General features: G+C 37.9%; 1 protein-coding gene across 1 annotated transcript; it reads left to right on the forward strand.

The window, feature by feature from the left end:
* LOC145625033 (uncharacterized) lies at positions 1-4,109 on the forward strand. The gene is made up of 8 exons (XM_081678115.1): positions 1-650; positions 809-953; positions 1,047-1,742; positions 1,794-2,040; positions 2,236-2,467; positions 2,580-2,633; positions 2,864-3,021; positions 3,703-4,109. The coding sequence occupies exons 1-8, from the start codon at positions 1-3 to the stop codon at positions 4,107-4,109; spliced, it is 2,589 nt and encodes an 862-aa protein (XP_081534241.1).
* Positions 4,110-15,542: the final 11,433 nt, after the last annotated feature.

Consider the following 15,542-nt stretch of genomic DNA (forward strand, 5'->3'; position numbering starts at 1 on the left):
ATGGGTACTTTTATCATTAATCTGTGTTCTAGTGATGATAAAGATACTATACTTTGTTCTGGTCCTCATATGTTCCTTGGAAAACCAGCAACAGTTAAGCCTTGGTGTCCTAAATTTGATTTTAATGCTGAAATTTTGAGAACTGTTCCTCTCTGGGTTAAGTTTCCTAATCTCCCACTTAATTGTTGGGGATCTGACACTCTTAGCCGTATTGGCAGTTTGCTTGGAGTGCCAATTTGTGCTGATGAGTGTACTACTAGACAGCTTAGAGTGTCTTTTGCTAGGGTTCTAATTGAAATTGATGTTACAAAGCCTATGCCTAACTCTGTCCTGGTTGTGAGTCCCTCAAAGGAACTGCTGGAGCTCAAGGTAGTGTATGAGTGGGCTCCACCTTTCTGCTCTAAGTGCAACAAGGTTGTTCATGATTGCTCTACTAAACCTGCTCCTGCTAAGCCTAAGCAGGTTCATAAGCAGCCAGCTCCTGTTGCTCATAAGCAAAAGCATGCCTGGGTTCCTAAGCCTAGCCAAGCTCCTGCTCCTGTTGTTGATTTTGATGCTTCTGTTCATGGGCAATCTGTCATTACTCCACAGGTTCATACTTCTCAAAACTCAGATGAGGGGTGGAGAATAGTTGGAAGGAAGACACAAAGGCAGCAAACTAGAGTTAATCAGCCTGCCTCTACCTCTAATGCTTTTGTTGCTTTATTTGCAAATGAAATGGATGGTGCAGGTGGTTTCACTATAAATCCAAGCGGGGGTGAGGTTAATCCCCCTTTGGTGTCATGGTTTACTCTATTTGGAATGTCAGGGGCCTGAATGACCCTGGCAAAGTTACCTCTGTGAAGAGGTTGCTTCATTCCCAATCAGTTGATGTTATTGGCCTTCTTGAAACAAAAGTTAAATCAAAAAATGTTTTCAGTTATCAAAAGAAGTTTGGCTCTTCTTGGCTTTGGGTGTGCAATTATTATCATTCTCCTAAAGGGAGGATTTAGCTTGGTTGGAATGCAGATAGAGTAACTGTAAATGTCTTGAAGATTCATGAGCAGTTTATACATTGTTGTGTCCTCTCTAAGGATCTTTCTACTCAAATTCATCTCACTGTTATCTATGGGCTTCATTCTATTCATGATAGGCTTCCTATGTGGGAAGGGATTAGGAACATCTCTATTCAGCATTCTCCTTGGCTCTGTGCTGGTGACTTTAACTCTATTCTTCATACTTCAGATAGTCTTCATGGTACTGATGTTACTGATTATAAGACTAGAGATTTCCAGAGTTTGGTTGATGATTTGGACCTCACTGAGGTCAAGAGCAAAGGAGCCTTCTACTCTTGGTCAAATAAGGCTCACACTGGTCCTAGAACTCTTTCTAGGATTGATAGAGTCTTTGGTAACCAAGCTTGTCTGGCCTCTCATGGGCATGTTGAGACTGTCTATCTTCCCCCTTCTTTATCTGATCACAGTCCAGTTCTGTTGGATATTTGTTCTGCTCCTGCTGGGAGAGGTAGACCTTTCAGGTTTCTAAACTGTATTGCTGATCATCCTGATTTCCTTGATAATGTTTCTCAGGCTTGGTGTTCTGGTAGTTCTGTTTGGCAGAAGCTTAATTCTGTGAAGTCTAGTATCAAGTCTCTTAATAGCAAGCAGTTTGGCAACATTGAGGAGAAGATTGATCAAGCTAATGTTGAGCTTGCTGGAATTCAGAACTTAATGGCTCAGAATCCTGATGATTTGGATTTATATGCTAAAGAATTTGATGCTATTAAGGTTGTCAAACACTGGAATGATATTCAGGAAAGCATCTTCAAACAAGAATCTAGGATCAACTGGGTTAAGCTTGGAGATGGCAATTCTCATTATTTTTTCTCAGTGATGAAGAGTAGACAAGCAAGGAACAGAATTGACTCCACCTCTGACTCTAACCAGGTTTTGCTTAAGGATCCGGATGCTATTTCTCATGAAGTTATCTCCTTCTATAAGTATCTTTTAGGGACTCAGGCTCCTTGGCTTCCTGCTGTTGACCTTGTTACTATGAGGAGGGGTAAACAGCTTAGCTCTTTTGCTCAGAGTTATCTCATTCAGCTTGTTTCTCATGCTGAAATTGATGCTGCTCTTAAGGGAATTGATAACACTAAAGCTCCTGGTATTGATGGCTTTAACTCCTTTTTCTTTAAGAGAGCTTGGCATATTGTGAAAGATGATATTTATGCTAGTGTTATTGATTTCTTTACTAAAGGGACCTTGCCTAAGCAATGGAATTGCAAAACTATCACTCTTGTTCCTAAAATCCTTAATGCTTCCCATGTTAAGGATTTTAGGCCTATAGCTTGTTGCACTGTGGTTTATAAGCTCATTTCTAAGGTCATAACTGCTAGACTTGCTGCTATCATTGGTGAGGTCATTGATGATGCCCAAGCAGGTTTCATTCCAGGCAAGCACATTGGTGACAATATCTTTCTTGCATTGGAGTTGATCAAAGGCTATGATCACAAATTTATCTCACCTAGATGCATGGTTAAGGTGGATTTGAAGAAAGCCTATGATTCAGTTGAGTGGGGATTCTTGATTACTGTTATGCAGGAGCTTGGTTTCCCTCAGAGATTTGTTAGCTGGATCTGGACTTGTCTTACTTCTGTCTCTTATTCTATTCTTATTAATGGTTTTCCTGCCCTTCCTTTTGAAGCTAAGAAAGGTTTAAGACAAGGTGACCCTATGTCTCCCTTTCTTTTTGCTATTGGTATGGAATACCTTTCCAGATGCCTTGATGAGCTTAGGTTAACTCCTGATTTTAACTTTCATCCTAGATGTGAAAAGTTAAACCTAACTCACATGATGTTTGCTGATGATCTATTGATGTTTTCTAGAGCTGATAGTGTTTCTGTTCAGCTTGTCTTCCAAGCTTTCTTGAAATTCTCTGGTGCTTCAGGGCTTTCTGCTAATCTTGATAAAAGTGAAGTCTATTTTGGTGGAGTTTTTGTTGATGTTCAGAAAGAGCTGAAAGAGCTTCTTCGTGTTTCTCAAGGTTCTATTCCTTTTAGATATCTTGGGGTCCCTCTCTCTTCCAAGAAGCTTACTATTGCTCAATGTAGGCCTTTGGTGGAGAAGGTGACTGCTAGAATCCAAGGGTGGATGGCTAAACACTTGTCCTATGCTGGGAGGCTTCAGTTGGTGAAGAGTGTGTTGTTTGGTATTCAGACATATTGGGCTCAAATTTTTATCTTGCCAAAGAAAATTCTGAAAGAGATCGAGGCTAGATTCAGATGCTTTCTTTGGACTGGATCCTCTGCCCCTGCTAAGAAATCTTTGGTTGCTTGGAATTATGTTTGTCTTCCTAAAGTCTGTGGTGGCTGGAACTTGCTTTCTCTTCCTGAGTGGAATAAAGCAGCTGTCACTAAGTTACTTTGGGATATTGCTCACAAGGCTGATAATCTTTGGGTTAAGTGGGTCCATATCTATTACTTCAAGCATAAAGATTGTTGGACCACTCCTACCCCTGCTAAATGCTCTTGGTTTTATAAGAAGATTCTGAATTGTAGAGATATTGTGAATGATCAAGGGGGATGGGATGGTTTCATACAGGGCAACAAGATGAAAATCAAGAAGCTTTATGCTGCTATTAGGCCTCAAGTTCCTAAGGTTCCTTGGAAGAGGGTCATTTGTCATAACTTAGCAACTCCTAAAAGTGTATTTATCTTGTGGATAGCTTTGTGGGATAGGCTCGTCACTAAGGATAGGTTGCTACAATGGCACATCTCTTGTGATCCAAGGTGTTTCTTGTGCTTAAATAGCAATGAAAGTGTTCAACACTTATTCTTTGATTGTGAGTACTCTAGACAGGTTTGGAACAAGGTGTTGAGTACCTTACATGTTTCCAAGTCTGTTCAGCAGTTTGGTGATGAGATTGAATGGTTGAAGAAAATCTGCAGAAGTTCCAGATTGAAAAACAAAGTGATCCATGTAGCCTTCACTGAAACGGTATATGGTATTTGGATACAAAGGAATGCAGTTTTGTTCACTGGTTGTTACAAGCCTGTTGATGTCCTAGTTAGGGATATTATCTTTCATTCAGCCTGTAGAATCCCAGCGGGAAGCAAATACTTGATTGCTTAGTTGGTTTATCAGGGAGCTGCTTCTGCTGTTCTGTTTTTCTACTGCTGTTGCTGGTTTTTGTTGCTGAATTCTGGTTTTTGCCTGCTCTGTTGCTGATTTCTGAATTCTGATTTTTGATTTCTGAAGGCTGTTGTTGATTTTTGTTGTTGTTGCTGAATTCTGTGCTGCTGCTGGTTTCTGTTGTTGTTGCTGTTGTTGTTGTCTGTTACTGTTGCTGAAATCTGCTGCTGTTGCTGAATTTTGTTGTTGTTGCTGACTGCTGTTCTGCTGTGCTGTTGCTGTTCTGGTCAGCAAGTCAGCTGATTCTAAATCTGTTCCTGAATTTGTTGTTGTTTTCTGTTGTTGTTGCTGAAATCTACTGTTGTTGCTGGTTTCTGTTATTGTTGCTGACTGTTGTTCTGCTATTGCTAATCTCTGTTGCAGTTGCTGGTCTGTTTTGCTGTTAATGCTGGTTTTTTAGTCAGCTCTTTGTTCTGGTGCATAGCTTGGCTATTTTCTATGAACTGGTGTATTACCTTCTGTTGTCTAGTCCTGCTGCTTTTGCAGCTGAGTCTAGGTGGAGGTTTTCTTTTTTACAGTCTGCAGGAGTGGTGTTTCTTGTTTGCAGGTTTGTCCTGCTCGGTGTTTGTTTTGTGATCCTGGGCTTAGTTTCTAGAACCCTTCCTAGAAGGTGGCTGGAAGCTTGAGCTCGGGTTGTTCTTGTCTCTTTCTCTTGAACCCTTCCTAGAAGTTGGCAGGAGATTGAGCCTGAACTGTTTGGTGGTTGGTTGGCCTGTTTTTTCAGGTCTTGTGGAGTTTGGTGTTTGTTATAACTTAGCTCTTGTAAGTTGTAACTTTTCCTTTTGGTAATAAAATTTCTCATATTTTCCAAAAAAAAAAGGTCAAGGTGGTATATTTTGAAAGCTAATTTATCCTCAATTGAAAGGGAAGTGGCCAATTGTTTCAAACATTGCTCAAAGGTCTTTGCCATTGTTCCAAAAAAAAAAAGAGATAAAGTTGAGGAATTAATTCTTTTTCTTTATAATACTACTAACGAATGAATGCGGGATGATCAAAAGCCTACATGAAACAACGTTTAAATTAACCCAAAAGGGGCAAAATTTCGGCAATTTTCGCTCAAAGGAAAGTCTGCCCGCAGGTGGCGCGCGCATCTCATGAGTTGCTCGCGCCAGCTGCACGCATCTAATTTACATGCGCGCGACAGTCGCACGTAACCCATCCAGTTGCGCGCGATCTGACTGTCGCGACATGTTTTTAGGCATATTTTAGTATTTTTGAACCACAAAATAACGAAATATTGACGAAATCTTATGACTAATCATATGCTTGACTTTGTTAACGCTTGTTTCCTTTCTTTTACCTCTTTCCTTGTGTCTTTTATTTTCTTACTAACTTCATTTTTTATATATTATTTTTGTTTTTATTTTATTTTTAGTTTTCTTTATTTCCTTTTCCCTTCTCACCTTTTCTTTTCCTCTTCCTTTTTTCCTTTCCTTTTACCTTTTTCTTTTTATTTCTCTTCAAAATAATAATAATAATAAAAGAGAAAAAAAAATAAACTCATGGAAACAAATATATATATATATATATATATATATATATATATATATATATATATATATATATATATATATATATATATATATATATATATATATATATATACAAGATATGTGTGTCATATGTACAAAAAATATATAATAAATGTAAATTTGTTTCACAAAAAAAACTAATATATAAAGGTAATCATGATGATCGGCGACCCTCGGAAGGCTGCTACATCTTGCAAAATCCAAGACAAAGATTAATACACAAAATGTGTAATAACTTTGACAAATACAAGAAGAGAAAGAAAAGACTTACTATGACCATCCGATAATCATGACATGACAAAGCTTCGAGGGCTCTCCGATAAGCAGCTCGGAAAGCACGTAAAGTCCTTACCATGCTGTTCACGGTTTCTCGCGAAACCTGTTAAAAAAAATACAAGGACGGTTATCAAAAAAATGTATATGAAAAAATATAATAAACACATATACAAAATAAACATACTGACTCAACCGTCTCGGGAACGAACGGTATGTCCTCATCCTCCGCTACTAGGAGAATCTCACGAATTGCCGACCCAAAAGCGTCGGTATATGTGATCTCCGTCGTAAGAGGTACCTAACCACCTAACTCGACTCGCTGAAAGTACAATAAAAAAGTCAAAGTTCTTAAAGCAAAAGAAAAGAATAGATATAAAAAGAGATAGTGAAAATACTAATCGGAACAAAAGCTGGAAAAGGAATCAGCCTGAATGCAACGAATGTCATGTAAGATGCATCCCGTAGCACCAGCTGCTTCGCTTAAAAAACCAAGGATTGCCTGAGCTCGATCCTTGGTCGATAGCAGGTCCGAACGCAGCATCTGGACCGGAGGGTCTAGCAGGTCCGAACGCAGCATCCGGACCGAAGGGTCCAAAGGAACCAAAGGCTCCTCAGATGAAGCCTGCTAGAGAACACGCTCACCTAAAAACCATGCGTCTGTCCTTTGGAGCACCAAAAGTTCTTGATAAAGGGCCTGAAAATGGCAGCGAACCATGCCAGACCGGATAGCCTCAGGGACTCCGACGATCAAACTCCAAGGACAGAGATTGATCTACACAACCACATGAAAAATCATCAAAAAATAAAAATAACAATAAATATATACATGTGTTGTTAAGATACTCACTGACGCACGAGTCGCCGAAAGAATCCTCTGGCGAAAGTCGTCGGCTGAAGTCGCTCGCTTCTTCTTAATCGTGACCACACAATGGCCGATAGGAAAGCGAGCCGCCCTTCCTGGGGGCTAAGAAAGGCAGGTACGAGTACCCCCAAGCTTAAAAGAAAGAAAATCAGATCAAAAGGAGAAAATGGTGATTAAAAAGACAACAAAGTTAAAAATAAACACGCACCTCAAGGATACGGCCATGCCACGAAATAGATATCCGAGGCACCTCAATAGCCGTCGTGAAATCCATCACCCGGGTCGCCTTGCCCATAGTTGTAAGCATACGGGCATACGACACCTCCGCCCAACTCAGATTACCCACTTGCCCCAATCACTGAGGCAAATGAGTAATCCGATAGCGAAACGCTCTCCCTGATCACTCAAGATAGTGACGGAAAGAACGTGAGCAATGTATATCCAAGCTAGCTGCTCAGGTGTACACTGCCGATCAACCTCATTAGCCGACAACTCGTCGGAAAGAACCAAGTATGGACATTACTGCACATACAAGTGGAGGGTTGCTGCAAGGCGGTCCCCCACAAGGTCACGCAGTCTCTCGTCAGACCCCTTAACGACTTCCATAACTACAGACTCACCTCCAAAAGGAAAACCCGTAATGAAAGACAAATCGTAAGGAGTAATTGTCATCTCTTCCCATGGGAAATGGAAAGTGTTGGTGGAATCCCACCAAAACTCCAGCAACCCATGAAGGAAAGCTAACGACGCAGGCTGACTCAATAAATTCCGAAGAGCCGCCAGCTAGGGGTTGATCCCCGAAAGCTCCACCACCTCCTTTACCACATCGGGTAAACTCTCATAGCGGCCCCTCAAGTCACCCGAGCCGTACAAACGAATGCTAGGATCACTCTAACAAACATATGAAAATAATACGGTTACGACTTGTTTTAAGAAAAAAAAGAAGAGAGAAACAAAAAAACGGAGACGCGAAAAAACTCATTATGCCACGCCAACTCCTAATCGAGACATGATGGTCTGGATCCCATTTAAGGACCCGAGGGTCCCAGTTGGGAGGAGCCTCCCAGACCACATCCTCCTGACGACGTCGATAAGCTACGGCGCGTCGCTCCCAAACCTCCTCACGAGGACGTGTGTAGGCGTCGTTCGAAGTACGCCTACGTTAAGCATGTCGTGAATGTGCTTGGCACTCATAGGAAGTGGGAATTGACATAATACAATTAGGGACAAGGAAATTAGGGAGCCGCCAACAAGTTTTTAAGGAACTTGTAAACCGTTCACGGATCATAAAAGGCAACCACGATAAAGGGACAACGAATGCAACAACGATTGACCCGTGAAGGTTACACCCCATTCATAATCCATGAGATTACTAACTCCATATGGTTCGGAACCACGAAAGGAGGATCGGGGATGATGGTACGAAGTGAGTCATGGAGTCACATTCGCCCGTATTGGCCTCTACTCGATTCTTATAGTGAAAAGTGATTCACGCGATCTCAAAGGCATACAAACAAAATATTCAATTTGCTCCAAACTATTATTAAGCTAAATTGGTTAAATATTAATGCAACATATAATTCTAAAATATCGTGATCACTTCAATTAACAACAAGATTAAAAAGGAACCTAAGCCGGTTGTCCAAATTATCTTATTAGGCGCGATTTTCAATTACATATTCCCTTTAACATGCAATATGGTGATCATAATAACAATAGAATAAACATTAATATTGGAAGAAATTTAACAATAATATCGTTAGTCAAATCAAATATAAAATAACCTAATCATGATGCTAGCAATATTAGAATAAAATAAGAGTAATTAAATTAATTAATTACTCAGATTTCGCGCGTTCCTTTAAATTGCTACATCATGAATAAACTGTTAGTAACTTCAATAAAAATATAAAGTAAATGGAAATTAAATGAAATAAAGATTAGATTTGATTTGGTCCAAACCCTCAGTCAATTATACCTTTCACGCTTTGGTTAAAGTATAGAAGTTCAGGTATTGTATGAACTCCTTAGAGTGCTTAAAGGAAGGAATAGTAAAAGAATGGGGAGGCTAATATTTAGGCTAAAGAGGGAGAAAAGAATTATTTTGTGATCAAACTTGCTGATGATTGAAAAAGGGGTGATATGACCTCTATATATAGGGGAAAAAGAGGGTCGAAGAATCAAGCAAAGATCGAGTTCGAATCGGAATAAAACTCTTGCAATAGACAACAGTTTTTGCGGTTTATGTTTTTATCATATGTTTTGATCCAGAAATCGGAATGAGATGAATAAGATATCGTTGAAAAGATCTTGAAGTCTAATTTCTAACCAAATTAGAATCAGATTAAAATATTTTATAGAATAAAAGATATGGCCGAAATAGTGAGACGGTGTCAGTTTTGGATAGAGTTTGATATTTTATTCATATCTTTTCCGTTATATCATTGGAAAGATAATTTCAAGGGATATCCAACCATAAAATATTTGGATAAAAACTATGAGTCAAGAAAATAATATCTGTCTATCTTTGAACGTCTTTCAATTCGAATAAAATTAGGACTTTCAAAAAGAAAAATTTTAAACTCTTTAATCTTATCTTTTTAAAAAGGATAATTAGGATCTTTTAGAAACTTATAGAAGTTTTTAATTAATCCTAATTGGTTTAGGAATTGGATTAAATCATTTGGACCCTCCACATGATCATTGGGTCGTAGGTAAGGTGGACTTAGGTTCGGTTTGGGCTCAATTTAATATTTTGGCCATAACTTATTTGTTATAACTTGGATTTGGGGTTATAATATATCGTTGGAAAGCTATTTTCAAGCCCCATAAAATTATTTAATCATTGGACCCAGATTATGGATCAAAATAAACTAGATTAAACGTTTTTATAAAAAGGACACGAAATGAATGATCTTAAAGGACACGAAATGAATTATTTTGGGTTTAAAGGCACGAAAAGAGGACAATAAGTTATGTTTTGCGGAAATGGGCTAGAAGTTCGGTTGGTTTATGAAATGGAAATATGGATTTAAGCACTCCAAGGCTAAATACTCAACCCGACCAATAATGGCGGTGAAAGGTTGTTCATCATCGGGTTTGGTTTTGGTAAGACCTTTTTAGGTGTCTACAACGTGTCACCCTCTTTCCAGGGCAAACTGCCTCATCAGCAACAGGAACTCCCAAGTCCTCCTCGGCATCGACGAATGGAGGGGTATCCATGCTCTAAATGGATAAAATTCCCTAATAATAAATTTCCTAAAAATTGGGACTAAGCTAAATATGTTTTATGCCCATTTCGGCAGCATAACGGCTACCAAATGGACAGAACACAAAGTCGAATGCCACCCATGCTTGGGGGCTACGATACTTGTAGTTAAACTCAGTAAACGGGGGCTTTTAACACCCACAAAAGTCATCCTATACCAGTTTCAACTAAAGAATTCAAGAGATTATATTCCTAAATCTCAAAGAATTAACTATTTTTAGGCGAATAATAATAGCACAAACATAATTATCGTCTATCAAACAATTTTGAGGTTCGAACATGGTAAAAAACAAGCTAAGAGTATACTTCATGCCATTTTGCGAATTCGAAATTTTCAAAACATGATTCGTGAAAGTAATACTAGGTATAATACTATAATATACTTCATAATCAGCAAGTATAACCAACATGAGCAAGCAAAACAACACAAATTGAACTAAAATCAAAGGAAAAATGCAAGAATGCACTTCAACGAAAATGCTCATACAAGGTTCAATACTTAACCATTTTTCGTCAATATTGTTGCAAAATGCTCCCTAACATAGCATAATAACATGGAATAAACAATTTCAAGAAAAAGGCTCCGAATCAAAACCCCCTAAATTCGAATTTTGGGGTATTACGGTTCAAAAATCGCCCAAATTCGGCCAAAAAACGAACAAGATTTAGTGAAAACTTACATTGGATTATGGCAAATACAAATAAGGGATGAAATCTACTTCCTTTAGCTTCAAAAAAGAAAGAAATCCGAGCTTTTTATAGAGATAAAGAAGCAAAAATGGCGAAGGAAAGAGAGAGAATGCGAAATGAAATATCGCGCTCAATGATTTTCTTTTTGCTGATTCAAATGTCGCGTGCAACTCAATAAGTTGCGCGTGCCAGACGAGCGCAACTCAAAATGATGCGTGCGCCTGGCCAGCGCGACCCACTGAGTTGTGCACGGATACTGGTCACTTAAAAGACCGGTTTTTGAATTTCGATCCGTTTGATTAATTTTTAACGGTTCTTGCTCGTTATTAGACGTAATAGCGCGCAAATTATTGTAATTTATTTTAATTGCTTTGCATTTAGCAGTTTATTTTCTTCTTTGATATTTTTTTTGCATCATCCTATACATGCACACCGTGCTTTGTGCCTTCCCTACGCATACGTTTTGAACGTTTTCATAAGAGTTTCTTAAGACGTTCTGTGGTGGTGCTTTATGTAAAAGCACTCATAGACAGGTTTGTCATTTTAATGTATTGACTTTATAAATGTCCGGTATTTTCTTCCTTTTTCACGTCCAAAGCGAAAAGGATGGCGTTATCATACAGCGTAATATTGTGAGGCGTTATCATACAACGTAAAAATGTATAGCGTAGGTGTTGCGTAAAATTTCACCTCTTCCCAGCTTAACGTGATCTACCTCTTGTAACTAAAAGGTATAATTTCTTTACTTTACTTTAGGCGTTAGCTCACGAGTCGAAAAGCGTGCCGAACCATTCGAGAACAGACACTTCTTGATTAGAAGCAAATAAAATAGTTAGTGAGCTTACTTGCTTACCGGATAGTTAGCGTGTCGTCCACCTTATGTATAAAAAGCGACGTGAAATGTCAAATCGATGTAGGCACATGCCCCCAGTCTTGAGACACGTGTGCTCATCTTGTGGACAAAACTGCTGAGAGAGTTGCCGATTTTCTTCTCTGTCACTGGATTTGGATATATGCCTCCAGTCCTGAGACATATCTTGTGGACATTGAGTATTACATTTGACAAGAAAATTGTCGAGAACTTTATTCAGGCTACGAAAGCCAAAACTTTTAGGCTACGAAAGCCGAAAGGCTGCGAATGTCAAAACACTCTTTTATCATCTTTTCAAATTTGTTAAAATCAAGCTAAAGTTTCAATGACGTATCGAGGGACTTTAGACCAACGATGACATGATTGGGAGGACATCATCCCCTTTTAATCCAGTTTAAACCGATTTCTTCTCATGACATGACATCACCCAGAACACCTTTACTTATAAAAGCGTTCTACTATTGCAAAGGATCAATCTAGATTCTTTAGCGTGCTAAGACTAGAAATTACTCTTTTTTTTTTGCCTTAACAGCTATTTGTCTCAAGCATTTGGTGAACCAAGGGATGTTTTGACATCCTGAACCATTTCTGAAAGATTCTCTATTCTTTGAGAACTTCGTAGAAAAAGTCTCGGATTTATTTCCTTGGCTACTTTGATCCTCATCTATCCTTGACTCAATCAAAGAAGGGGCTAACTGTAGACATCTACTTTTGGCCTCCTGTCACCACAGGAAGTGCAATGAAGATAAATAAAACCATCCTCGTGTTGGGTTAACGTGAAGAACACTTGTGGATTACTGATTGAATTGCAAGAAAATAAAAATATGCTAGCCTAACCCAAAAGCAAAAGCATTAAGGTCCAATCAACTAAGTCCGATCATAATTAGGCTAAAGCCCGAGCTCAAACCCTAATAATGACGAATTTAGAGGATCTTAGGTAAAAATTGATGCCGCCGCAGATAAATCCGCGCTCATCTCAAAGAGTTGCACAGGTCTGGCGCGCGCAACTCACCAGGTTGCGCGCAACACCCTGCGTAACCTACAGTGATGCGCTTGCAGAAGATTCAGAATTTTATAAAAATATGAAATCGAATCTTACCATAATATCGCGTGCACGACAATCTGTTGCGCTGCCTATAGCATCGCAACTAAATCACTTGCGCCGGTCAGTCGCGCACAACCCATTCAGATGCGCGCAAAACCTGTTGCGGTAGAATGCTCAAAATCCTAACCGTATCCCCTCCCTATAATTAGGGGCTTGATACGAAGCTCAAACACACAAAAATTAACCTAAAACGTTGGCAGAAAACTTTTGAACTTATGTGCAACCAAACCCTCTTGTCCTAAACACTCACCCCCCTTAATATTTGTTACTACGGTGGAGGTTCCCGAACAAGAAGGAGTCCATAAGTGGTAAATCCCGAGTACTTAGATCAATCACCTTTATTTTTATTATTTAAAAAGAATTTAATTAATGAATTATTGTTGTTTGATCACTTTAAACGGATTTCTAATTAATCAATTTCACATATTATCTTGCGTTAAAAAAAGAGTAGAATTGAATAATTAATTGTTGAGTGATCACTTAAGCCAAGGCGAATCTTGTTTATTTTGTTCCTCTCACGAACTTGAATTAAATAAAGAATAACGACTATGCAATTTAATTCCTACGTAATCAATGTGTGTAAATAAAATCAACTAACTTAGTTTTAGGTATCACGTAGCATATATTGTTTGGTAATGTAATTGTGAAAAAGGAAGAGCTAGTAGAGGCCGTAACTAGGGATAAAATAGCGATTCCTCCCCAAAAGGAACGTTATTTTAGTACCCTCGCTCTCGAACTCATTTCTGGCTTATGTAGACCAATTTGAGCATGGGTAAACTTACGATTCGTGCTAATTATCCCTTGAACTCCACTTGGGAGAAAGGCAGGAACGAGGTTTATGAGTTGTCCTAAAAATCATTGGCGACTCCTACTTGTTCCTTACAAAAAAGTGTGATGAAAGTATCATTTCCAATTCAAGGTCTCCCAAACAGTCAGGAATTCAAATCCTAATACACCCTAACAAGTGTAAAGTCCTAGGCTTTTGAAGGGCCATGGGCATCTAAGGAGAAGGATCCCCTACGATAGGAACACCGTCCTTATAACAACACTTTACAGGATGAAGTTCTATGGATCGAAGTAACTATTCAGAATGCCAAATTAGAAAAAGTGAATGCATATACAGGCTATTCAAACTATTGGAAATGCACTAACCTTCCATTGCAGAAACTCTATTCTTACTCTTCTTGTTCCAAGAAAGAATGCATCTGCACCGAGTGGTATTGCATAAATTCTCTTCTACATTCATCCCTATTTGTTAATATTCTACTTAACGATAATTACCTCGAATTTGTACCAGAACTACCTTTAAGTTTGAAGCTAACGATGACACAAGAACAATGGCATTCACCACATTCAATGATGATACAGAGAGATTGTTTAGAAGAATTGCAGTTGAAATCTATCACATGAAAAAAGCGGTAAATTACATTTATCATATACCTACATTCCAATTTCCCGAACAACTTATATATGCTCCTTAAACCTGCAGAAAATACACAAAAACTCTAACCTCAGGGAAATTATAATTACATGCACCAATATAGTTAAGCCTAGGATAATATAGACTCGAAATCTTCCTTACATAATTGATTGTGTGAAATAAGCATAATTTGTGGACTGTATATTTGATATGAGTTATTATGATAGTTTATACAAACTAAACTCAAATCATTTTAAGACATGTGCTTTCTTATTACTCTATATATTCAAATTTAGCATATGTATTTTTATGGGATAAAATCCACATATAAATGATCAGTAGCTTTTAGCCTCAAAATTTGTGAATGTGGGAAAGAAAGCGGGATCTTCAACACCATATATTCATTCCTTTAAAAAAAATTGTTAAGAATGCAAAATTAAGTGACATGGATTAGAATTTTCTATTCATATCAACAATTTGAAGCATGTGTTTAACAACAATTCATCTTGAAACAGTGAGATATCCAAAGGTACATTAAACAATTTGGCCCTTAATAACCAAGGGCATACGTTCCAAGCATTCTCAATCTTATGCCTTAGTAACCTGAAACAAAAAAAAAAAAAAAATAGCATTTTAAACAAATATCAAAGACAAAATTGATTGACCTTAAGTAGAATATATTTATTGGTAATCAGCACCCCGTAGAAAGACATGGTAGGGAAAAGGGAGGAAGAAGATGAATAAAAGAGAAAAACAGTCATTTAAGTAGAAAATATTTATGTGTTGCATAACCAGAAACATATATTACAGTGCTTACATATTTTCAATTAATTATAACTAGTACAATGCCCGTGCAATGCACGGCTTATAATATTAAATAAGATTAACTAATAATATGCGATATTAATCCAATTTATGAGTGATTAAAATATGAAACAAAACTATCATCAATTGTATACTGTGAACGATATGTCAATGTAGAAGTGTTTTTGTTAAAACTTCTTGCTTCTTGATCATATAAGTAATCATGCAATAAATAACTGTCTTATACGAAGAAAAAACTAACACTAACAAATCAATTTAAGCTCCAGACCAACACATACAATGTTTGAATAAAAATTAAATTATTCGACTCTAACCACAAAGATCTAATTAAAATACTTAATGCCTTTCAATTTCTACCCACTTCGTCCATTTGTTGGGCATTAATAAAAGTCCATGAATTGTAGGACTGCAATGTAAAAATTGATTACAAAAAAAGTTAGAGAGTTTAACAATGTAGATTTAAAACAACGTTAGCAAATGATGAATATTAATTTATTCATTATTTAGTGTTGAGTAATACCTTC

This window comes from Chenopodium album, chromosome 3, assembly GCF_948465745.1.
Source record: "Chenopodium album chromosome 3, dcCheAlbu1.1, whole genome shotgun sequence".
Lineage (NCBI taxonomy): Eukaryota > Viridiplantae > Streptophyta > Magnoliopsida > Caryophyllales > Amaranthaceae > Chenopodium > Chenopodium album.